General features: G+C 39.8%; 1 protein-coding gene across 1 annotated transcript in view; it reads left to right on the forward strand.

Moving 5' to 3' along the window:
* KCNMB2 (potassium calcium-activated channel subfamily M regulatory beta subunit 2) overlaps positions 1–9,006 on the forward strand; it is a 375,173-nt gene extending 366,167 nt beyond the window's left edge. Inside the window, exon 6 of the mRNA XM_075202157.1 lies at positions 4,075–9,006. Coding sequence (XP_075058258.1) covers positions 4,075–4,359 — 285 coding nt within the window. The 3' untranslated portion in view covers positions 4,360–9,006. The remainder of the gene's footprint in view (positions 1–4,074) is intronic.
* Positions 9,007–26,323: the final 17,317 nt, after the last annotated feature.

The following is a 26,323-nucleotide window of genomic DNA, read 5'->3' on the forward strand; positions in this document are numbered from 1 at the left end:
TAAAAAAAATTGCATTATCTTCTGCTTAATTTGTAAAAAAGAAATGGGACTCCTATGTATACTACACTAGGACAATTGATGTGGATACCGTCAGAGCAGGCATAGTCATCCCATGGATTGGGCATGACCAGACTGGAGTGGGGGTGATGGGTGGTTAACAAGCCCTAATCCGCCTCCATTGCCCCACGCACATCTGTGGGGGAAAAAAGGCTGTGTGCCCACTCTTAAGCTGAAGAAAGCTTCTCTTCACTACGACATCTTGTCCTTAACTATTTGTGTTGACTTTTTGCGCTTTTGAAAATTACTCTTACTGTTCATTGAGAGAAGCAAGGCAATGCTACCAGCATGTAATTTATTTTCATACCATCTGTGGGAAATAAGACAGAGGCATCTATAGAGATTTAGGAAAGTATTAAAGGTAATGTACATGATACCTTATTTGGGATAAAGTAGAATTGAGACGTTATGAGTGATTATTACACACACAGAGCAAATCAATTTAACACTGAGAAAAATAGACAAACAAGTTCTGTTCTCTTCTGTGTCCTGGGTTGATTATACGAATAGTGAAAGTAAATGAGTTTTAGTGTTCCCCTCAATGTTATACAGAGCATATGCAGAGAGTAATGGGAACTGAAGCCTGAAGATTACTAAGGGAAGTTGTCATCATCAGTTGATGTGGAAATGTAAAATGATTACAGCACTCCTCCTATAGATGATAGTGGAAAAAAGTATTCTTAAATGTGTTGTGTTTGAGATAACGATTGGAGAGATGAAGAGCTTTAAACAGAGAAATATGTGCATAAGAATGCTGTAGCCAACCAGTTCAAAGAAATGCATGAAGGCGAACAAGAAAGGAGCAAAGAGAATTTTAAATGAAGCTGTAAGCAGCTTTCTGAGTGTGTTGGCAGAATTTAAAAAGAACAATGGACGATTTTTGCAAAAGTTGAAAATAGTCAGTAAAGTGTAAACAAAAGTCAATAATTAAAATGGTAAAGTGAGTAATGTCCCCATTTTCTTTTTGAATTGCCATGTGAAAAACACAGTATTTTAAGAATGATTAAGAAAAGATACATCTTTAAACTTCATTATCAATAGTGCACAAATGTGTAGACAAACAATGTATTTCATTATGTCCAAATGCGTCAATTTATCCGCATCGCACATACAGTGGAGCAAACACACATTTCACTTTTGGTAAATACCCTGTAAAATCACTGTGTTAACTTCTGTGGGACTAGTGGGCTCAGCTGGAAAAACACATAATGGAGAGAGTAAATGTGATTTGAAAATCCTGCCTACAACCAGTTTCATTTCACTTTCATTAAACTAAACTTTCAATTGTCCCCCATAAATTACTCTCCAACTCCAGTCTCATTTATTAAATTCAGTTTCTCACTTTTGTTCCACAGTTTTTGATATGGGTGTTTGTGCACATATACATTTGTTTTCACACATTAAATGCCTATGGATGGTAAAAAAAAAAGTTTCTCTTTGAAAGCATAGGGCAGACTCCTGATAAGAGTAATCTACTAATTCCCTATCTTTTTGCAGGGTGAAAAAGGCTCAGCAACCAAAATTTAATAAGGGAACACCCCAGTAAATGTTGCCACCATATCTTGTTTTCACTTGTGAATTTAATTTGAAGTGCATGAATTTACCCAGCCTAAATTTAGCTTAGAACATCTTGGATTCACCAAGCTGTTCCCATCAGAGGATACAGAATGCAAAAATGCAAGAAAAGGTCATACAATGACCAATTGCCCTTATTATTTGTAAATCTTATGTATGTAGTTGTCCTCATAATTAAGAATTATCCATAAAATTGTTATTGTATCTCTACTTTGCCCCACGCATTCACTCTCTTGCCAAATCCTACCGCTTCCAGTTACGTAACATTGCACGCATTTGGCCCTTCCTCTCCCAGAATGCCACCAAATCTCTCATTCATTCTGATCATCCCCCGCTTGGACTACTGTAACCTTCTCCTTATTGGCCTCCACCCATTCTCATCTCGCTCCTCTTCGATCTGTACTCAACGCAGCTGCTAGACTGATCTTCCTTTCTCGCATCTCCACTTCTATCTCCCCCCTCTACCAAGCTCTGCACTGGCTCCCCTACCCCTACAGAATCCTTTTTTTAAAGCTCCTCACCCTCAGATACAAGGCCCTCGCCAACTCCACTGCTCCCTACATTTCCAACTTCATTTCTATTCACACTCCATTCCGCCCACTGAGATCGACCAATGATCGTCACTTCTCTTCCCCTCTGATTACATCTGCTCACACACACATTCAAGATTTCTCCCGTGCTGCCCCCCTCCATTGGAACGCTCTCCCTTGCTCCATCAGAACATCCCCCAATCTGTGCAGTTTCAAACGGGCATTAAGAATCCACCTTTTCTTAAAAGCCCTTCAGTCATCCGCTTAACTGCCCACCTTGTCGGCTACCTCTCCTTCTCATCCCTTCTTCACCCTTTCTCTCTCGTTCCGTGTGACTCTATCTCCGTATGACCCTTGGGTCTTCAGTTTGTTTGCCCCTCGCTTTAGATTGTAAGCTCCTTTGAGCAGCGCCCTCTCTCCTCCTGTTTCCACCACTTTTAACTTTGCTCTCCAGCTACTCATTATACCACCTTTTTGGACCTTCTTCCCTCTGTCTTCTCTCGCTTTTCTCTGCACTTTTCATTGGCTCTTAACCTGTCAGCAGTGTCCACCCTATTGGGCACAGGTTTCCAGCTTGTGTTAAATATCCCTCACCCTCCACCTTTTAGCCTGTCTCTTTAGATGCTTTGAGGTTCCTGAGTTATAGTGCTTATTGTTAACTGTACCATGCTGTTTTACCTTGTACTGTCCTATTGTTTGTGTCTGTACAGCGCTACGGACACTTTGTGACGCCCTATAAACAAAAATTAATAATAATAAAAATAATATTGTTCAAAATAGCAAAGAGAGTGCTAAGTTAGAAGCCACATATCATTACAACCTTATTACAATGTGTGGTTTAAAATACCCTCCATGTTTATATATGTTTAAGTTTATGCCTATTCACTTGCTAAGATTTGTCATACTTCAGTACATATCTATGTATGTAAGTATGTATGTATGTATGTATGTATGTATGTATGTGTTTACACTTCTTTTTGAGTCTACAATGTATATACAGACAGAAGGGCATACCATTTTTATAGCATTGATTACAATAGATCTGCTTAGTTTTTTATTTTATTTCTAAGTCTTTATCTTGGAAGTTATATAAGTCAAAAACGTGCTGAATATAATAGAAAACCAAGAACATTTATTTTATGATAGCATCCCTTTGAGTCTCTGAAGAAATAACATTTGTGACCCACTGTACCAGAACAGTGTTCACAAATTGGTTGTTGTAGTGTAGTGGGGAGTACAGAGGTATGCATGTCTTCTGAGAAACAGAAATAACAAACGTACCCAATTTTACCTCCTGTTCCTTGCCCTAGAAGTTTTAGTGGTGGAGATGTGATCTAATTTCCCTATGATGTGCTAGCAATGCACATTCAAGCTTTAGTAAGTGCAAGAGTATGAAAGCTTGATATATTTTGTTGAATACACAAACATACTATATGGGTAAATACTTTGATTTACTTTCATTAAGTCTGCAGTGGTAAAAATGTTGTTAGCAGATCAAACTGGTCTATGGCCTTACACTTACAGAGATCTTTATAGTTTTAGATCCTAGTTTTAAATGACTTAATGGCTTTTATGCAGGTTCGTCCTTTTTTTATCCAGGGTGTTCTGGAAAGATTAATTTTAATAGTCTGGAATTAGTAACACTGGGTCTTTGAAGTGCACTTCAATTTCTTGAACTAATTTATTATTTATTAAGAGCATGATCATTGCACAGTGGGGAACATATAGATGATTCTGCAGAAAACCTTTAAAATCTGTTTCTCCACGGTACAGTTTCCATGAGAAGCCAAATTATATCTTAAATGCAAAGATAATTTGCTCATTGCTGCGGGTAATAAATTTAGTGCAATTTTTTAAAGCAAGATGCATATGTTTGGAGTGGTATTTAACATATTCTTCTTTGTCCTTTTAGTGTTCATATATACCGAAATGTGGGAAAAATTATGAAGCATCTATGACACTTGTCAATATTATTATGGAGAATTTCCGAAAACATCAACGTTTTTCGTGTTTCTATGACCCAGAAGGAAATCAAAAGAATGTCATTTTGATCAAACTCTACAGTTCCAATGTATTATTCCATTCATTATTTTGGCCGACTTGTATGATGATTGGTGGAATCGCCATTGTTGCTATGGTGAAGCTCACTCAATACCTCTCCCTTCTATGCGAGAGAATCCAAAGGATCAACAGATAAAACCAAGTTCTGAATTTACTTTACAACAAAATACTGTTTTTTTTTTCATTCTTCACCAAAGAACCTTAAGTTTGTAATGTGCCAGTCTGTTTATAAGTTCCTTAATATCTTCTTATAAGTAGAGCAATAATGCAAAAATCTGTTCTATATGCAAATATGTCATGATGGAAAAAAAGAAACTGTGGTAATTTAATTTTGTTTTCTTAAGTCTTTTATTTACAGCCTTAGCAGGGCTTATTTAAGGGGAAATTATCTTGAAACTGATCTTATTGCCAAATCAAACTACTATACAAATTCATTTCTATTGTTCTGATCTGTTTCTACAACTTTATAATGGAACATTGGACATACAGTACGTAAACAAATTAAATAATGTTGCATTTATTGCTGTGGAGTTAGAAGGCAAATATAGTATAGCTATTTATATATGATACTTCCCTAGCTTAATATATCATTTATAATTAAAGTTTATTTGTTTTTGTTTTTTATAGTTCAGGTTATTTTGGTCTACAGTTGTAATTTCTTTAAACCTTGTTGTGGATCATATGTAACAAATCTATACCCCTCCACCAAACAATTCTAAATTATATAAAATAAGTTTAAGAACACAATTTTAGAAAATATACTGTGTATTTTAAGAACCGTTTATTTATTTAAGGGGGATTCAAGCTTCAGAGAATTCTATTGTCCAGTCATTTTCTTTTATTTTCATCCCCATTGATAAAAGAACAGTTCAGCTGTGTAGATACAACTGCACAGGTATCTCATACTTTGTTGCATCCTCGAGCAATGAAAATAAACAAATCTGCATGGGCAATAACATTTTCTGAAGGCCCTGGGACTGAGGTACCATAAGGCAAACCTAGGCGGTTGTCTAGGGCGCCAATGTTTATGAATGAATAAAATAATGCCACTAGTCCAGTGTTTTTAATGCCCCTTCTGCACTTCCGTGCAGAGTGCCAGCCACTGAAATGAAGAGAAAGCAGCCAGCAGCTACTTACATGTGAAGCTGCCAGTGTTATGCTGGGAGTGTGGTGCTTGGCTATGATGTCACAGCCAAGAGCCACAGCCCCCAGTCCCAACAGGAGAGGCTGCCACCCTTACCTCCCACCTGCTAAGGCAAGCAGCTCTGGTGGGGGTGTAACGCAAGAGGGAAGGTGGTGCATCTGATGTGCACTGGCCCTCAAGCTTCCCCTTTAAATCACCTAATGTATACCCCCTCTATGATTTCTCCCTCATTCTCCAATTTTCAGACTTGTTTTATTATAGAGAGGGTGGAGACTCTCAACAAACTATGGGTGTCAGCCGCTACAGTAACTTCCTGTAACTTAGCAGTATGGGATCTGTTCAGGGTAAAAGACCTATGCAGTTTATGTGTAGACATGGCCAGTAATATGCAATTAATTATACAAGAAACAGTTAATTTTAAGCATATTTCAGGTTCAACCGTGAAATTTACCATAGTGGTTTTTTTTTTTACAATATCACATTTATTTGACAAATTCATTGATAATTTCCCTTTAAATCCTTTATTAAACATGTTTTACAAGCAACAGGTTGAGGCTGTTCTTGCTGTAAAACTAGCTTTTGTATACCTTATTGTTGCAGGAAAACAAAGTGCTGTCAATTCATTTATCTATATTCTTATAGTTTTCATTCATTTACAGGGCTTCCAAATGACTCTGCTGGAAGGGTCACAGTCTCATAACTCAACATGGAATAATACTTTGTCTTTTACACATTATTTAAAGACCATAGTAAATGTAAGGTTTATTTTCTAGGCTACACAGATCATTTTAAACTGCATTGGCGCACGTGTGATCAATTGGGAAAAAATTACACATGCCACAGTCTCCTGTGACTGTCAGAATAGATTGCAGCATGCTGTGACTACTTCCACCAGTTGCAGAAGGGTGCAGTCCTGCAGTAAGTTAGCTGTTACATAATTATCCGGCCAATCAAATAAGCTTGTGGTCTGTGATCACATGTGAGCATTCGAGGGGTTCATTTATTTATGTAATCCAGCCCTCTTATTCTCTCATTCCTCCTCATCAATGATAGGGAGCTATTTACGTAAGGAATAAAGTTGCCACAATGACGGTAGTGAAGTCCACCAGGCTTTTTATTTTTATTATTGCTACTACATCTGCACTGTTTATAAGGAACTATGGTTCAAGGAATAAACATCCATGATATCCGGTGATGCTTATTCCTTTGAATGACTGCACATTGCAATGCTTTACAATATGATGTATGTATATTATAATACTGCCTTCATTAAATTCCATATAGGAGTTGAAGCTTTTGGGATTTTAGGTCCTAACAGACCTTTACAATGTGCCATAATACTATACTGATCCTATGGCTCATATGAGACTGTAATGATCTTGTGCATAATTATTCTAATTTCTTTTTCTGCACAGCTGTTTACAAATAAAAGCAAAGCCAGATCTACTCAAGGAGAAAATAGAACGTTTCTCCCACACAGTGCCAGACACAAGACAGAATAAAGATCCTGTTAACCCTTCAGCTTGAAAGAGATATACTATAACACAGTGAAATTTGCTTTAGTGATAGTTACATTGTAAACTTGAAAACATAAATTCTTCCCACTTCCATGATTATGTGCCTAAGTAATTTGAGACCCATAATAACTGCAACACACTGATTTTTAGTGTGTTTTGGGTATTTTTAGCTAAAAGTCTTATTGGCACAAGAGAATGTGAAGAGAAACAGGCTTATTGAATAGTATGTATTTGCTTGAAATCTAGGACTGCATATTTGCACAATTTACAGAATACGGCTTTGAGATGCAGAATTATTATACTAAAAAAAATAAGTCAATCTAGTCTACTATGTTAGCAATGACACCTGGTATTTTACCCCATTTTTATTTTGCACTAAAAAACTTTATAAATGATAGTACTATAACTTGAATATGTTGTTGGTAGTTTTAAATAGACCATTACAATACCGACATTTTTTCCAATAGAGTTTCTTTCCTTTTACAGCACCTGCCAATTTCTTGCCTTGTCTGTTTCAGAGCATCATGTAATACATGACACATTTTAATAAGCAGACTCATGATGGTAATCTGGTTCCTCTCATATAAACCTAAAGGCCCGCCAATCATATTTAGATATTTTAATACAGATCGAAAGGTTTATTGAACACTGCCAACAACATTTCACAGTGCTATGTACAGACTCAAGAAATGTAAAATTATAAGAGGTAAATAGGATGACACTGCATTACATAACTCTTTATCCAATAATAAAACATATTTTGTATTGTTTGTGGTTTATTACAGCTGTAGCCAAAAAATGTTTAGGTTATACTGATCTCTTTGTGTTAAGATGGGGCCAGAACGGTTTCTGAAACATTTCTGAGTTATATGGGGGACATCTACAGGTGACTGTGAAATGAGTCAATTGGCAATTGTCATGTACTGCTACCATATCACTGTAAAGAAAAACGCTGTCAGCTATTTTATTATTTTTTACTTATGACTATTTAATATTTTTTACTGGATAAAAAGATATAGTATATATAGTGTATTGTAATAATCAATGTGTTTGTTTAAAAAATGCATAAATATGAGTAAAAAAAAAGGAAGGTTATATGGATATTTTTAAATTGACTATATAAGAATCTCATAAACTATTGTGCATCGTTCTCTACATCTCTAAAAAAAGGTTTTGCCACTAACTTCATTTCGGAACGATTTACAGCAGGCCTGTCCAACCTGCGGCCCTCCAGATGTTGTGAAACAACAAGCCCCAGCATGCTTTGCCAGTAGACAACCAGTTGATAGCTGGAAGGGCATGCTGGGACTTGTAGTTTCACAACACCTGGATGGCCGCAGGTTGGACAGGCCTGATTTACAGCAAGAGTAAACTGACGTATATAACTCTGCACATTTTAATGCCTGACAATTCTATTCACTGTTTTCTCCTTAGTTGCTGATTTAATTTATATATATATATATATATATATATATATATATTTATATATAGCATTAGCTAGTGATATAACCTAGCTGTAGGTGGACAATCGAATTAAGGTCAATATTGTTGTGACAAGTGATTGAAATTTGTGTCTGCATTGCTGCAATGAACTGTTGCATTGTAGGAGAACATCAACATCATCAAAAGAAACATTCTCCATATGTGATTAATGACCAGTGTGAATTTATCATAAGTGAGATGACATGATGTAAAAATCTATTTCAAATCAAACTAAAATATAATGTATAACTGTGGGGATGCCCTGAGAGACTGACAAATTCTAGCCACAAATCCCTCCCTTTGTTTTTTATATATCCATGATTTTTCATAGACAATCTGGAGGGTTTTCTTTAGCCACTTTAAGGTGTTGGAGCAATCTCCTTTATCTGAAGGGGATTTATTGCACATAAATGAAGTGTCTTGAAAATTGTATAGATGTTGGACAATGCCAAGTGGAACTGCATTCGCTGCATTATTTTACACATTGGAATAATGATCTGGTTTCTACAAAGCTGGAACTGTAGCACAATGGATGGCTTCTACATTTTCTTTAGCAAGACAATACCCAAGGTGTAATGAGGGCTTAAATACATGTATTTAAAATTTAGAAACATCACCAATAAACCCTCTATACATTTTGCATTCAGTGAGTTCTGTGTATTTCTTAAAAATATAATAAATAACTTATATAGTCACTGCCTGGAAGATCTACTATAATGAATTTGCAGCATAGTCCCAAATAGAAGATAGTCTCAATAAATGATATGTAACTATACTAACTATCTAAGTGTGGTATTTTTAAAGTGCTATTTACTGCTAGTAAATATAAACTGTAGAGATAAACATCTCCACCAGCTATCACTTATTGCACCACATGCACTTTACAATATGAAATGAACACCCCATCTAAAATACCAGTTGACTTATATAAAACTTTTAATGAAATTAAATAATATATCTGCAAAAAGAAGTTTATTAGAGCTGAAGATATTTAAGATAAGGTCGCTATCAAGGAGTTAGACATTTTTATACACATAGACGATATTCAGTCATCAATAGAGACTGCAGATAACCTGCTCTCAGCATGAAGAGTTGTGGAGTCATAGATGTAGCTTATATACGTTTTAGTGTCTCATTTCAAAGACTAATGAATAAACTGGAATGCTTGTGTTGGATATAAAGGTGGATATGATATTGGCTGAAGGAAAGATGATTTGTAGCAAATATAATGTATTCAGAAGAAGGAGAAATTACCAGTGGAGTACCCAAAGATACGTAACAGGATAAACACACAGGAGGGTACCAACATGATTTATACTCTAGGCAGATTAGATAAATGGTCAAGAGCAACAACAGTTCAATTTCAAACAAAGCAAAATCATACAGTTCGGTCTCTTAAATCCAATCGCTGAATATATTATTAACAGAACAAATATGACAGCTACAGAGGAGGAACGGGATATAGAAGTCACTATTTCAGATGATGTAAAGGTTGGTAGACAATGTAGCAAAGCAATGGGGAAGGCCAGTCAAATACTAAGTTGCATAGGAAGAACACTTACCAGAAATAGGTGGTGTTGCCACTATATAAGTGTCAGGCATCGTCCCCACACACTCCTCACTGTGTAGGGACGTCGGCCTTCTTTCCCCGGCCAGACACGTCCTATGACCTAGCAATGGGATGTGACTTCCGCCTGGCCATCCAAGGAAATTCTGAGCTTTTTCATCCTGTTGCCTGGCATTCGATATTTACTTTATCACTCCGTAGCCATTTATCTTGATGATCTCTTAATCTGTCCTCCCACCGAAGACATTTTAAAGAAGTGCTCTCTCATTTATGGAAAAACCATCTCAATTGCATGCTTGAGAAATGTCTCTTTGAGTGCACCCAAGTGCCCTTCCTAGGGTTCCTAGTGTCTGTCTCTGGGCTGCAGATGGACCTGGAAAATGTCAAGGCAATAGTCAAATGGCCTGAGCCCACTGGTCTGAAAGCCAACCATCATTTTATCAGCTTCACCAGTTACTACCCCCAATTCATTAAAGGGTTTTCCACCCTTATAGCCCAGTCACTTCTCTCACATAAAAAGGGGCTCAACCCAGAGTCTTTTATCATCCCCACCAACATTTTGGCTCTAACAAGCACACCAGTGAAGATACCACCCATTGGTCACTCTTTCGTGGCTCCTCACCTCCGTAGTAAAATTCTGGGCAAAAAGATGGGCACATAACTCCAAATTTGCAGGACATGCTGGTACCAAAAAGACCATTGTGATTATTTTTTGTCATTTCTAATGGCCCACTCTTAACTCAAATTTGTCCAAGCTTGTAACATCTGCACCCAGCACAAAAACCCTGGGCAGTCTCCTTCTAGCCTCCTTTTCCCTCTCTGTGCCAGAATCACCCTGGTCCATTATATCTATGGACTTTATTACTGAACTACCTGTGAGTCAGGGATACAACACCATCTGGGTCGTGGTGGACTGTTTTTTTGAAAATGGGCCACTTTATTCAAGGATTTAGCATCTGTTTCCAAACGTTCTTCTCATTTCATTAAAAACATTTTTTGCCTTCATGGATGCCCTTGTGTGATCATCTCAGACTGTGGTGTGCAATTCGTTTCCAAGTTCTGGAGGACCTTCTGTAAAAGTTTGGGAATAAACTTGAAATTCTCTTTGGGGTACCAAGCACAGACCAGCGGTCAAACAAAGTGGGTCAATCAAGACTTGGAATTGTTCCATCGCTGTTACTCTTCTGAGCACCAATCCTCTTGGAGTGAACTCCTTCCCTGGGCAGAATTCGCTCATAACAACCATCTCCATGAGTCTACTGTTATGTCCCCATTCTACACTGTTTTTAGTAAACAACGGCTCCTACCTACTTTCACTCCTATTCCTAAATACTCAATCCCTCCTGTAGATGTGATAAATTGTGAGTTTTCTTGCATCTGGGGTAAATTTATCAGGCTTCAAGTTTCCTGCAGGTTTGAAAATTGGAGATGTTTCCTACAGCAACCATTCATATTCTAACTATAATTTTATATAATGTACTAAATAAATGATAACTGGAATCTGATTGGTTGCATTAGGCAAAATGTCCACTCTTCAAACCCGTCGGAAAGTCACAGTGTAACAATACTGGTGGTCTTATCTGAAACCCAATAGCCAAGTAGATATCCAGCGAGTGGTCAGATGTTTGCCGGGTCGGTACATAAGCGAGTAATCAGGCAACAGGACGTGATTCTTCTCTGCGGCGGTCAGTGATTTCACTGACTGCTGGGTCTTTAATTGGGATCCTTATATAAGGAGGACTCTAGCACCATTAGGGTTCCAGAGTATTATATCCACCTTAGCTCCAGTGCTTCTACTATTCTTATTATACTATTCTTTTATTCCTGCTATCCCACTCCTGTTCCAATTGACTGACTTCCCTGTTGTGACCTCGGTTCGGCTCCTGACTTCCTCCTTGGATCCTGATTTTGTCAGTGTTTCCTGAGAGGACCGCAACTTGCATGACATTTTCTTCTGTTATGGAGGCCATATCTTCAGGACACGTATAATTTAGAGGCTGTGCAAACAAAGGTATCTAAAATGGTGCATGGTCTATATAACAACATTTACCAGGAAAGACTAAAATGCCTTAATAAGTACAGTTTTAAGCAGAGAAAGGAGAGGGGTGAGATGATAGAATCTAAAACAGGATAAAGTAGGTTCTGGGATACTATAAATAAAAATGGGTAGATTGCATTGTCCATATGGTTCTTAGCTGCTGTTAAATTGCAGATAGCTTGCACTCAGATGCACAGCAGATGTAAATACAATGTGAAATGCATATACTTTCTGTGACGGTATGGGGTCTACATATATTAAACCTTCTAACAGTCCCAATTTAGGTAGGATTGTCCCGATTTGACGGCTCTGTCTTGCCACCCTGATAAGGAGAGCTTTCTCCTGTGTGACATATAGTGGTGAGGCAGGGCCGTAACTAGGGCTGTGCGACAGGGACGACCGCCCAGGGTGCAACGCTGAAGGGGGGCGCAATTTAGGAATATGTTAGGTTAATTTGGTTAAAATTGAGGGCTAGGGGGGCGGCATTTGTGTTTCTCGCCCAGGGCGCTAGAATTCTAAGTTACGGCTCTGTGGTGAGGTACCTTCATGACTGCTCCACTATGGCACTGATGTGTGTGGAATTGTTTTTTAGGGGAGGGGGCTAGGGGTGGTACAGCATGTGACCATGCTTCTTATCATATGTTTTGCACCTATTTCCTGATTCCCCAACTTTAAAAGTTGTGAGGTATGATTGATATATATATATATATATATATATATATATATATATATATATATATATATATCCTCTTTGTGTATGAATTTTAGGTTCAGTGATATTTAAAATGTCTACTGTATGCATCACATGTTTTAGATGAGTGAAAAAAAACTCTAGTTCTTACTCTCAGGGCTCTCCAGTTTTGAGGTGGGCAAAGTTGTCCAGCAAATCTAAGCTTACCTGGTCAAATAACTGAACCTATTTCAGCAACAAGTGATAGCAGCAAACTTCTTCTCTGATTGGCCAAACTAAATCAGAAAAGCCTGGATGCCGATAAACTATCACAGGTCATTATAACTTTTTGACTGTAAATCCTGTGAAAGGACACAAAACGACAAATGTTAGGGAGAAAAAAATGTTTTTTTAAAGTGTGAAGTGCTTGATGTAGCTTACAGCTTTATTTTTTAAGTTCCATTTCTAATCCACAACTCTCTCAGTGCTGTCAAGAAATTATTTCAAAGATATCATTGAGTTCAAAGGTTGACAGCGATGACATTTGGATGAATTGAAGAAATATTTATTCACTAAATGTGACTCATTGCACAAAAGATAAGATGAACTGCCACCAATAAATATCATGGTTGATGTGAAAAAGGTAGGTTTATTAACCCAATATTTGCCTGTAGTAATTAGAAACCAGCTATCTGCTTTAAAAAATTATCTACTTCCTTCACACATAGATATAAAAAGACATATAAACATTTGTATATTTACCGCCTGCTACAAAACTGTATAAATTATTTGCTATTGACCTGTTTGCAATTAATTATCAAGTGGGTATCAAGAAGATTTTGTCTATACCCTGGTAGCAATTCTACAAACTAATGATGTGCAAAAACAACATTTATTAATTAAGGCTAAATCCTTGTATTTTTAGTAAAATTCAGTAACATTCAGGACTCGTTTACACATATGCTTTGGGAAAATGAGTAAAATCAATGCGCTCTTTGACCCATATTAGTGATGCATATTAAACTAATTTTTCACATAGAGTGCAATCCATTGTATTGCTAGTGCGTGTCAATGTATGATAGTTTGTGCCATAATTGTGATAGCGAAATCATTAAAATCGTTCTTTCTATATTAAATGCAATTTTCAGGAATTAGCATTTGAAAGTTCATTAATGGAGCATAGACCTGAACGAGCCCTCAAACACACAAAATGACAGACCTGATGTCCTCTCACTCTCATTACAAAGTTAATGTAAATGAGATAATGTTATATCAGACCACAATTCTCTTCAAAGTGAATTGACGACACTCAGAGAAAGAGTATTTCTCTAGCCACAGCAATATAAAGATCAGATAAATTCCTGGGACAGTACCTAACGAAGACCTACCCAACTACTCTATGACATTATTCCACAAGCTATATAATTTGGTGATATAGTGCAATCAGATGTCTCAATAATTTGTTGTACTATGGCTCCCAGTGGCAGCAGATAGTGGACCAGCTCCCCAAATTACAAGGGGGGGTTCCAGGATCTCCTCCTCTCTGGGTCCCCGGCTGTTCTTTTCCACACAAGATCTGATCCCCTTATACCAGCCTGCTGTTGCTAAGCAATATTCCTGCTGTGTCTTCTCTGGGTCCTAGTGCCGGGCTACACATTTAGTCACTGGCAGTTGTGAACAACAACACCAGAGGGGGTGTGACATATGTATATACTTTCAGAACAAATCCATACATTTGCTTCAGAAGCCCTAACATTAATTATGCAAACCAATCCACCAGAAAACTCTTCAATATTCACATATCACCATCATCATTTATTTATATAGCGCCACTAATTCCGCACCGCTGTACATAGAACTCACTCACATCAGTCCCTGCCCCATTAGAGCTTACAGTCTAAATTCCTTTACACACACACGGACAGACTAGGATCAATTTGATAGCAGCCAATTAACCTACCAGATTGTTTTTGGAGTTTGGGAGGAAACCGGAGCACCCGGAGGAAACCCCCTGCAAACACGGGAGAACAAACAAACTTCACACAGATAAGGCCATGGTCAGTAATTGAACTCAGGACCCCAGTGCTGTGAGGCAGAAGTGCTAACCACTGAGCCACCGTGTTTCCTGGAAACGATACTGATAGATAATGCAACACAAATAGGAGTCAGGCTCAAAATGATGAACATTAAATTACAGACAGACATAGTGGTAGATTTATAAAACTAGGACAAGTGGAGATGTTGTCCATAGCAAGGAATCAGATTCTAGCTATAATTTTCTAGAATGTACTACAGAAAGGGTGGATAGAACCTAAAAAACAAGTCCTAATGAGGTTTTGACTTTCAAGATTAATTTTTAAGTCACAAACAGAACCGGGCAGGGTGCCCTTTGTCCTCATTAACCTCCATTATAGCAATTGAGCCATTAGCTGTGAAAATTAGTTCCCCTAGTTACAGGTATTAGGTTTAAGGAAACTTTACATAAAGCTGCCTTTTCTCAGATGTTGTTCTTTTAGTAATAAACTTGGAGACTTCATTGTTGGCCTTACAAGAGATACATTATAGTGAAGCCTCAATTGATAAACTGAATACTTCTAAATCTGAAGCCCTCCCAATTAATATTACCAAGAAATAGTTGACTATGCTTAAGAAGGAATTCAAATGCATAGGGAAATATGACTTCTTATCAAACGAAGACATATTAGCTATAGCTAAAATAAAAGATGTATTTTAAATTAATTTAACTTTTTTCCATTAATCCCACAACTCACCAACATCTCCACTTTTTCAAACACGTAGCTTGATAAATGTCTCAACCTTTATTACCTGTCATCCAATTGCTGTAATAATTCTCCCTTCAAAAGAATTTTATAGATTCTTGCAAATTAGAAATTGGGGGCCTGATTTATTACGGAACATAAATGTCGTATTTTTGCATAAAATTGCTCTGCGCAAGCCCAGAACTGAACCATACACCAGTGAATGCAGCAACTTCCAATTAATCTTTGCACTCAAGAGACCCTTACTACAGCCGATGATTTCATGGGCGGAACGAGGAAAGGATTGGGTGTAAGTCAATGTATAGTAAGGACATGCCAAGCTTGACTGCTTGCCGCAACGTCCTTATTAAGCTTTGGGCAACTCTAAGGTACATGTTTTTCCGTTGTATCACTTGCACCAGCTACAGGTCGGGTGTAAGTACCAAATACTAGTGATGATAGTCATCTATGCCTGCTAGAACATGTGTTTGCATTAGGAGCAACTGCAAAAATGCATTTGTAGACATTAATAATATCCAAATAAATAGGTTTTAATGGGAAAAAAATGCAGAAAAAAAACCTTTTTTCATTTTTTTATGTTTTGTCATTAATGACCATGCTACTAACAGGTGACATTATTTTATTTTTTTTCTGTATGTTCTTTTGGAACTTTACATTCCATATATGTATTGGACGTATCCTGCAGGAATTATCTGTTAGAGTAGAGCGCACTGTTATGTGCGTATTGTCACTAACCAATAACGATTGTCGAACCTCGAGTTGTGTTTCCAAAGCACAGAGATTTATTCGCAATGAGTAGAATAATATGCTCAAGCGAAGTAATAGTAAATACAGCCGTTACTTATCGCAGGCGCTCTGGATCCAGTGCAGTCATTCAATCCTGAAGTCTGGGGACAAGATGTCTGCATGCTGGATCACAAGCTGCTGCTTATATACACAATCAAATACAGTAATACAATAAAGATGGTATAGCTTGCATCTATTGGTCCGGGTCTCAGGAATGTCCAAGGGGTCATCAATCATTGGCTGGTTCATCCTAAGGAATCCAAAGGAGGGGGTCATCTCTGCAGGGGGTATGCTCTGCTCTTCCCGCCAGGATTCCTTAGTCTTAAGTAGTTCATAATTCCCTATCATTCATAACTTGCGTATGCACTCTGCGATTCCCTCTCAGAATGAACCAAACAGTAGGATATGTAACAAGGTTCATTATGATACCACTCATGATGTTATTCCTTTAACCCGTTCCGTGTATTTCACTAATATGCATGTAACTCTGATATAACATATAAATACTACTATATTTCGACATAACTGACTATGTGTTGCAACTACCATTAATGTGTACTATTTTATAAGTATGCGTGTTTGTGCGAATGTATGGTAAAAGACCGATTACTGTTGCTGCCACGTGTAGTGGATGCGCACGCCCTTTCACGCCGTAGCGTGCCCTTGTACGCCATAGCGTATCATACGCATCTTGACAGACAAAGACAACCAAGTTTGCTAGACTTTAATTGAAATGACTTTATCCAATTTGCTGACTTCGACAGTTCCACCCTTTGATAGTGAAATAAACTATCACCCAATCACCGTTTCAAGTTCAGGATTATACAATACTTCTTCACAGACCATGATCTCGGTATCTGGTACCACCCTTTCAGTCTCTTTCTCAGTGTTACTCCTATGAGACCATTTTCCACACTTCAACACAGTAGGAACACATTTGACAACTAAACCAATTGCTAAGATGACACCCAGTATAAGGAGAAGGAGCTTACCTACACTCGCAATCATTTCCTGTACCCACTCCCCCAGACCGGAGAACCATTTTGCTGGGTTCAACCATGAGAACCAACCCGCCACCTTTTCCCCGACCTCATATAACGAAGAATTATGGCTCTTTCGAAACTCCCATTTCAGCTGCAAAATTTCATCCATCTTCCGGTCTATAACCTCTTTAGGGTCATCAGTATTATTAGTAATGTACGTGCAACATTTGACACCGAACTGGGTGGCCAGTGTCACACAGTACCCACCAGTAATAGAGGTGAGATAATTTAGTACCAGTCTATGTTGCACCAACTCCTTCTTGTACGCTTGTAGCTCCCTTCCAGTATACCTGAAAGTGTCATCATACATCTCGGTGATATTATCTAATAATTTAGCTAGGTCTTGGATATATTTAAAGTTTAATGTTCCCCGAGCGGTCCTGGTGAGATCTAGAGCAACCATAACTTGGAAACCAGCAGTTTCACTAATCAACTTTGTAGCTATGGGTTCCTCACCAGGAATCATATTTCTCTTGCCACGGTGTTCATACTGTGTGTGTATGTATGGTGGTGATGTAGTCTTGTGAATATCAACCATTTCTTCATGAGTAATAGTCATGATTTCAGGAACCAGTTTAGCTAAGAAACACAAGCCCTTGGAACTCGGAGTTACCCAGGAATAAGCTTTTCTTCCACAAACAAAATACACATCCTCAGGGAGAACATAAGGAGCAGTATGCCCATGAATTATATCACACAGAGTTTTGATAAAACTTCCCATGCCTAGTGTCTCCATCTGCTCTAGACACGTGTCGGCATTGATGACATTTTTACATTTATCTGTAGGGACTTTTCCAATGGATACCTTCTTATGTTTGGTTATACGCCCTAATTTGTGACCTCCATCAACATTCCTGCCTAGTAGTGACCTTGTCAGTCTCCCTCTAAAATGAGTGTGGCGAGCCATTGTCTGATCTGATAGGTCAGCCTCCCAATTCTCCAGGCGCTTTGCATGAGATATGTTTAGGCACAGCAAAGATCTGCCTATGGAGTATTGTCGAAGCGTCAGACTAGGGGACCTAGTATTATTGTACCTCCCTTCTATGGGCCTCCCACCCCTTAATTCGAGTACTTCGGATATGTTTAGAGGGAATGGCACTAGTCCTATGTTATGCTGCCCTTGAGGCACGTGAGAGCACACACAACACTCGGTTTGGTTTAGCACCTTACCCACCAGGGAGTGATAATCCTCCAAAGGATGCCCGCCTATATTCAGAGTACTGGGGGACTGGCATCGTTGGATGCATCTCTCTTCAACTAGGGAGTCGCAGAACTTGCAGATACAATACTCATCAGACAATAGCCCCTCACACTGCCTCCGAGTTCCTGAGCTAGCAGACCTTTTCATAACCCCTGGACCAAGTTTGATAATGGGCTGTTCAGAGTATCCTATTAACTTTTCTTCGGCCTCCATTTCATCCGTATCACTCCCAGAACTCTCCTCCATCCTCCATCCTCCTTCACAAAAATAGAATGTCCTAGAAAAAGTAAAAACAAGGAAAATCCTGGAACAAAAGAAAAACAAAAACCGCCACTCCATCGCTGGAAAGATAGTTCTGAGGCAATGTCTCTGGTTCAGGTGTCTCAACTGCAGGCTTTAGGTCTCCCGGAACAGGCTCACAAGTGACAGTTCTATGTCGTCGGTCTGAGTTTTGTCTTGCACTTTCTCCGGATTATGGACTCTCCTGCAGTGGGTGGAATGGACCCAAGTGTCTCTCTCTGCAACCTTCAGTGATGTAGTACTGGTCAGCAGCACTTGGTACGGGCCTTCCCAACGGTCTGTTAAACAACCTGAACGTAAGAAATTGCGGATCATAACATAGTCTCCAGGTTCAACATCATGACAGTTCGTCTCTGGCATACCAGGTGACAGCATTTTTAGTTTTTGTTGTTGTTGTTTCAGCTGTCTGCTCATTCTTATAAGATATTGTACAGTCACTTCATTATTACACTTTAAGTCGTCTTGTGGACTCACGATCAAATGAGGTTGTCGTCCGAACAGTATCTCAAAGGGGGACAGATTAAGAGGAGGTCTAGGAGTGGTTCGAATGCTATGGAGCACCAACGGCAAAGCCTCAGGCCATGCCAACCCAGTTTCAGCCATTATCTTACCCAGTTTGTTCTTGATAGTACCGTTTACTCTCTCCACCTTACCACTGGCTTGTGGTCGGTAAGGGGTGTGAAGTCTGCTACTGATTCCCATGAGTTTACACATATTTTGGAAGATATCACCAGTAAAATGGGTACCCCTATCACTTTCAATGATTCTAGGGATACCGAACCTACACACAAAGTCTTGTACAATTTTCTTTGCAGTGAACACAGCAGTATTAGTGGCTGCCGGATATGCTTCTACCCAACCGGAAAACACATCAATACACACTAACACATACTTTAGATTCCTGCATGGTGGTAATTGGATATAGTCAATTTGTATTACCTGAAAAGGTCCGTCTGTAGGAGGGATGTGGGATGGCTCAGTTGGAATAGTTTTCCCAACATTTTTCCTCAAACAAGTAAGACATGACATTGCTTTCTTACCAGCTTGAGAGGAAAATCCGGGAGCACACCAGTATGCTCTCACCAGTTTGCACATACCTTCTTTACCCAGGTGAGTCAGGCCGTGTGCTGCTTCAGCCAGGCTTGGATAGTATGTTCGGGGAGCTACAGGCTTACCTTGTCCATCCCTCCAGAGTCCTGAGGACTCTTGACCACATCCCTTCGCCTTCCAGACCGCCTTCTCCTGCAGGGAACACAAATCTTGCATTTCAATTAATTTCTGCGTGTCTAATGTCTGAAAAACCATCATAGTCTCGGTCGATACAGTCATAGGTTGCCCTGCTGCCCATTTAGCAGCTTTGTCTGCCCTGTTGTTGCCCAATGACACTGGGTCTTCTTCAAAGGTATGGGCTTTGCACTTTATGACGGCTACTGTTCTGGGTAACTGTATCGCTGTCAGAAGTCCTTTTATGTGTTGTGAGTGTGCCACTGGTGTACCTGCTGCTGTCGTAAAGTTTCTAAGACGCCAAAGGGCCCCAAAATCGTGCACTACCCCGAAAGCGTACCTAGAGTCAGTATATATATTGGCTGATTTACCCTCTGCCAATTCACACGCTCTCCTTAGTGCTACTAGTTCCGCCACCTGGGCTGAGTGAGGTGGGCCAAGGGGTTCAGCTTCTACCACATCCTGGTCGTCTACAACAGCGTAACCAGTACATAGCTCTCCTGTCTCTGTCTGTCTATGGCAACTTCCGTCTGTATAAAACGTAAAATCTACATTTTCTAAGGGGGTTTCACGTATGTCGGGCCTTGCAGTAAAGGTCTGATTCAGGTGTTTCATACAGTCATGCGTGTCAGTATTCTTGCCTAACTCATCATCAACCAGGGTCTCTTCACCTCCCACCCTTTGTGTCTCTAGAGACACATACGGAAGGTATGTAGCTGGATTTAAGGTGCTACATCGTTTGATGGTGATGTTTGAGGGTGCCATCAGGGCTAGTTCCCATTTTGTGAATCTAGCTGAAGAAACATGTCTGGTTTGGGCTGAATTTAACAGAGCTGATACAGCATGGGGTGTATAGATGGTTGAATTATGTCCTAATACTACATCCTCGCTCTTACTTACTAGAAGGGCCGTTGCTGCTACACTTCTGAGACATGTTGGGAGTGATCTTGCCACATTGTCTAATTGTGCACTGTAGTATGCTACCGGTCTGCTAGCGTCACCATGTTTCTGTGCGAGGACACCTGCTGCACAGCCATCAGCTTCTGTACAAAATAGCTCAAAAGGCTTTTCATAATCAGGTATTCCCAATGCCGGTGCTCTGGTCAGACTATCTTTAAGATTAAAGAACGCTTGCTCTGACTCTTCTGTGTGTACAACACGTTCTGGTTTTGAGGAAGAGACTAGCTCCTGCAATGGTAATGCCAGAATAGAAAAACCTGGGATCCAGGACCTACAGTATCCACACATCCCCAAGAAAGTACGAATCTGCTTCTGGCTCTGCGGCAGAGTCATGTGTTGTATGGCCTCAATCCTGTCGGTTGTCAGGTGTCTTAGCCCCTTAGTGAGGCAGTGTCCTAAGTATTTGACCTTAGTCTGACATGGCTGTAATTTATCCTTTGCCACCTTGCGCCCTGTTTGTGAAAGATGAAGCAACAACAATTTAGTATCATGTAAACATGACATAAAAGAATCAGAGCACAACAACAAATCGTCCACATATTGAATTAGAACAGACCCATTGTGGGGTTGAAAGGATTGCAAACAGTCATGTAAGGCTTGGGAGAAAATACTGGGGCTGTCAATGAACCCCTGGGGTAGTCTGGTCCATGTGTTTTGCACTCCCCTGTAGGAGAATGCAAAAAGGTATTGACAGTCAGGGTGAAGAGGGACTGAAAAGAAAGCAGAACATAGATCAATGACATGACAGTAAAATGACTGGCAGACGGTGGAATCTGCATGAGGATGACAGCTGGATTCGGCACTACTGGGAATTGGCTCTCAACAACTTTGTTAATTCCCCTTAAGTCCTGGACTAATCTATAGCCCCTCCCCCCACTCTTCTTCACAGGGAAAATGGGACTATTTGCTGTACTGGCCGTACGGATTAAAATCCCTTGTTGTATTAGCCTCTCAATAACAGGATATACCCCTAGTTCCACCTCCGGTTTTAATGGATACTGTGGGATTTTTGGAGCTATCCTACCACTTTTTAGATTGACCATGACAGGGGCTACATTTGCCATCAGTCCAGTGTCCTGTCCATCTCTGGTCCATAGGGAACCTGGTATTTCCAGCAACATCCTCTTTACTTGAGATGGACTTTGTTCTATAACAGGAGAGTGTAACATTAACCTTTGAGGGGTGTCCAATATGTCCTGTACCTCATGTGCAACCTTCTCGGGTATATCTAGGAACACACCATCTGAAGTACAGTATATGACACATCCCATTTTACATAACAAGTCTCTCCCTAGCAAGTTAGTAGGAGCCGCTGCAGCTAAGAGAAATGAATGCTTAGTATGCAGAGGGCCGATAGCAACTTCAGCGGGTTTAGTTAGAGGATAATGTAACACTTTTCCCGTTACCCCCATAGCTGGAATAGTTTTACTGGTCACCTGTAGATTGAAAGTAGAGGTTATCACAGATCGGGCCGCCCCTGTATCTACAAGAAAGGTTTGTTTCCTACCAGCTATGTCAACTATCATTGTTGGTTCTTCACTCTGACTCTCAGTTAACCTCAATGGCTGTAGACTACAGGTATGACCTGACCCCTAGCGCTGACTATCATTTTCTCGCGCAGCATTTGCTGCTATAATATGCGCGGGTAGCTGTGTGTTCTCTTGCCTATGTGTGTTTCTCCGTGGAGGATACCTATATGATTCCCCCCTTGATGTTTCTTTCCTTGCTTCTGGACAGAATCTCCTTATGTGTCCCTCTTTCTTACAGCGAAAGCATACCATTACCTTTTTACTTGAGTTGTATGCTTTGTATGATTGTGGTTGTGTGTGTATTCCTTCTAAAGCCTGAATACTCACCGTCATCAACCTATCACCTTTCTCTTCTTTCTTTCTAAAGATATTTTTGTCATGTTCCACAGCAGACTCCCTAAGAGAGTCTACTGTGATACCTCTCCAGTTAGGTAATGAGGTTTGTACTCTGGTTTTTAAATTTTCCCTAAGACCATCCATTAACACTCCTACAGCTACTTCCCTGTGATGTGGATCCTCTCTTATGTCAGTTACTCCGGTAAAGTGTGTTATTGATGCTAGCGCCCTAGAAAAATAGTCTGCTGCTGTTTCACTATCCTTTTGCTTAATGGTAAAAATCTTGCTCCAATTTACCACTACTGGAAAATAGATGGTTAAGTGTTTGACAATTTGTGCTATATTTTTTTGGTTAATCTCATCAGTCAAGGTGTCATCTTCCTCCAACAAACAATCTTCAATAAATTTTTGTATGTTAGTATTGGGAGGAACACACGCCCTCAACACTACACGCCAATCCTTATTGGTTGGTTCGTGGGCATTTCCTAAGTCTTTAACAAATTTCTGACACTTTGCCAACTCTTTTCTAGGATCAGGGAATTCAGTCATAATGGAACGTAATTCTGATCTAGTCCAGGGACAATGCATTGTAACATTTCTTAAAGGAACTACACCATCCTTATCCGGTTTCCCATTGGGAACTGATATTGTGCGGACCGGGAATGCACCCTCTGGTACACTGACTTCAGGGGACACTACAGGATTTGCTGGATCTAGATTTAGAACGCTTTCACTCCTAGTGATCACGCTACTCTCACCTATCTCGGCCATTTTCTCATACTTGCGCTGAGCCTCTAGTACACTAACAGCATGGGCAATGGCCGAAATCACAGTGGGTTCATCTTCATTTTCAGATACACTTGATTGAAACTGGCTTAAAACAGGATACAACTTAGCAATTTTTCTATTTTCAGTTTTAACAACGGCTGTACTTACCCCTCCCGCCACATAAGGTGGCGGGGGCGCGCTTGCGCTGAGTTTGCCACGCTTCTCAACGGTTACATCTGCCTTGCGCGTGCTTTTCGCCACGCCTACTTCCGGTTTGCATTCGCTGCTCTGCCACGTGTTACCTTCCATTTGCCACAAATTTAAACAATCATTATGTCTATTTCTCTTTTTCGTTGACTTAATCAACCATACTTTATCTCTTACATTATTTAGTACCTCTGAACAAAAACTTCCTATTGTTGGGAAAGGCCTATCACAATCTTTGGTCATCTTGACCCACGTGTCGCAATACGCAGTTGCATATGCACCATATTTCTTAAACATAAGATACCTAGCTGACCCCAACGGTCCTTCTTTAAGCAGCACAACATCAACCATCTCTAGCGTTTGCTTCGCACCCATTGTGAAAACAACCTATTTCTCAACGCTACGCAAAAAGACTTTTTACCTGTTCTCCTTTCAAACAGAACTTACTAGAGATTTTTATCCGTGAACGGTTTCACAGGCTACGCCCACACACCTCCTAACCCAGAAATATCACTATGGACAACAGAAATATCAGCTCCTCGATATCCTGGCTCTCCACAAAATTCTGTTGAGTATTACTGAACTGGTAGTACTGGAGTTTTATACCCGTTTGTACCAGCGTAATTCCTCTCAGCCGTTCAACCCAAGTCACCAGCACGGTTGCAAAACCATGCGGTCCGATCGCACCGCTTAGCAATACTAACTATCGCTAAACCTTGCGATTGCCCTTGGGGACAAAGTTTCCAAAAGCTTTTTAACTGTTCTCTTTTCAAACAGGGCTTTTGTTGCCAGTATACCTGCCTTGTATACTACCTTGGTTGCAAGCCCGCCTCGTCAAGCGGCAACCGATATCCCTGTCTTTTTGACAGTAAATCAACTTTCACTTCAAAATCATACAATCACCAAACACATACACCTTAGTTTTCTGCGCAGAAAATCAACAATGTTCCCAACAACAGTAATAATATCTCAGAGGCTTTCACAAGTAATTATACTATGCACATATAATAACTATCAAAACGATTGTTTAACCACGTGGCAAGTCTACCGGAAGTTCGCGTACGCACAGCAGGAAATACACATACGCTAAGCAATGCAATACAGTTAAAACGCACAATGACAGAAAAAAGAAACAGTTTTCTCTTTTGTCCCTAGGTTCTAGTTAGCGTGCCCTAGATAATGCAAAACGGACATTCGGTTTCGCAACACAGAGTAAAAATCAGGTTTTGAACACCATGCGTTCTTACCCGTTTATGACGCGTCTCAACCCTTTGTTGAGGAACCGAAATCCGTTGGTCTTGCGTATCATCGGCAACGAAACCTCCAAAGCTAACGAGCCCCCAAATTGTTATGTGCGTATTGTCACTAACCAATAACGATTGTCGAACCTCGAGTTGTGTTTCCAAAGCACAGAGATTTATTCGCAATAAGTAGAATAATATGCTCAAGCGAAGTAATAGTAAATACAGCAGTTACTTATCGCAGGCGCTCTGGATCCAGTGCAGTCATTCAATCCTGAAGTCTGGGGACAAGATGTCTGCATGCTGGATCACAAGCTGCTGCTTATATACACAATCAAATACAGTAATACAATGAAGATGGTATAGCTTGCATCTATTGGTCCGGGTCTCAGGAATGTCCAAGGGGTCATCAATCATTGGCTGGTTCATCCTAAGGAATCCAAAGGAGGGGGTCATCTCTGCAGGGGGTATGCTCTGCTCTTCCCGCCAGGATTCCTTAGTCTTAAGTAGTTCATAATTCCCTATCATTCATAACTTGCGTATGCACTCTGCGATTCCCTCGCAGAATGAACCAAACAGTAGGATATGTAACAAGGTTCATTATGATACCACTCATGATGTTATTCCTTTAACCCGTTCCGTGTATTTCACTAATATGCATGTAACTCTGATATAACATATAAATACTACTATATTTCGACATAACTGACTATGTGTTGCAACTACCATTAATGTGTGCTATTTTATAAGTATGCGTGTTTGTGCGAATGTATGGTAAAAGACCGATTACTGTTGCTGCCACGTGTAGTGGATGCGCACGCCCTTTCACGCCGTAGCGTGCCCTTGTACGTCGTAGCGTATCGTACGCATCTTGACAGACAAAGACAACCAAGTTTGCTAGACTTAAATTGAAATGACTTTATCCAATTTGCTGACTTCAACAGCACCTAGACCCATTTTCAAAAATAGACGATCTTTACATTCGCTCCTTGTTTTGTACGAAAGTGCGTATGCCCAAATTATGCGCATTTTAAAAGAAATGCACAATACGTTCGTTTGCATAGGGACCAGGCATCTTGGTAACCTGAGAATATGTGGAACAAGTGCCCTGTTATCCCACAGTTATGCCAGCAGGCCTTTGATTGCGAGGGCCAAATCTTGTGAAGCTTAGCAAGGGTCGTGTAAAGTATGGAGCAATTTAAACAGCATCTTCGTATGGATTAGGCACCGAGACATTTGTTGAGAAGTTGAGAAAATACATTCCCTTTGGGTGAAGTCATGCTGCTGCACAATATCCCTCTCTTAAA

This window comes from Mixophyes fleayi, chromosome 3 (assembly GCF_038048845.1).
Source record: "Mixophyes fleayi isolate aMixFle1 chromosome 3, aMixFle1.hap1, whole genome shotgun sequence".
NCBI lineage: Eukaryota > Metazoa > Chordata > Amphibia > Anura > Limnodynastidae > Mixophyes > Mixophyes fleayi.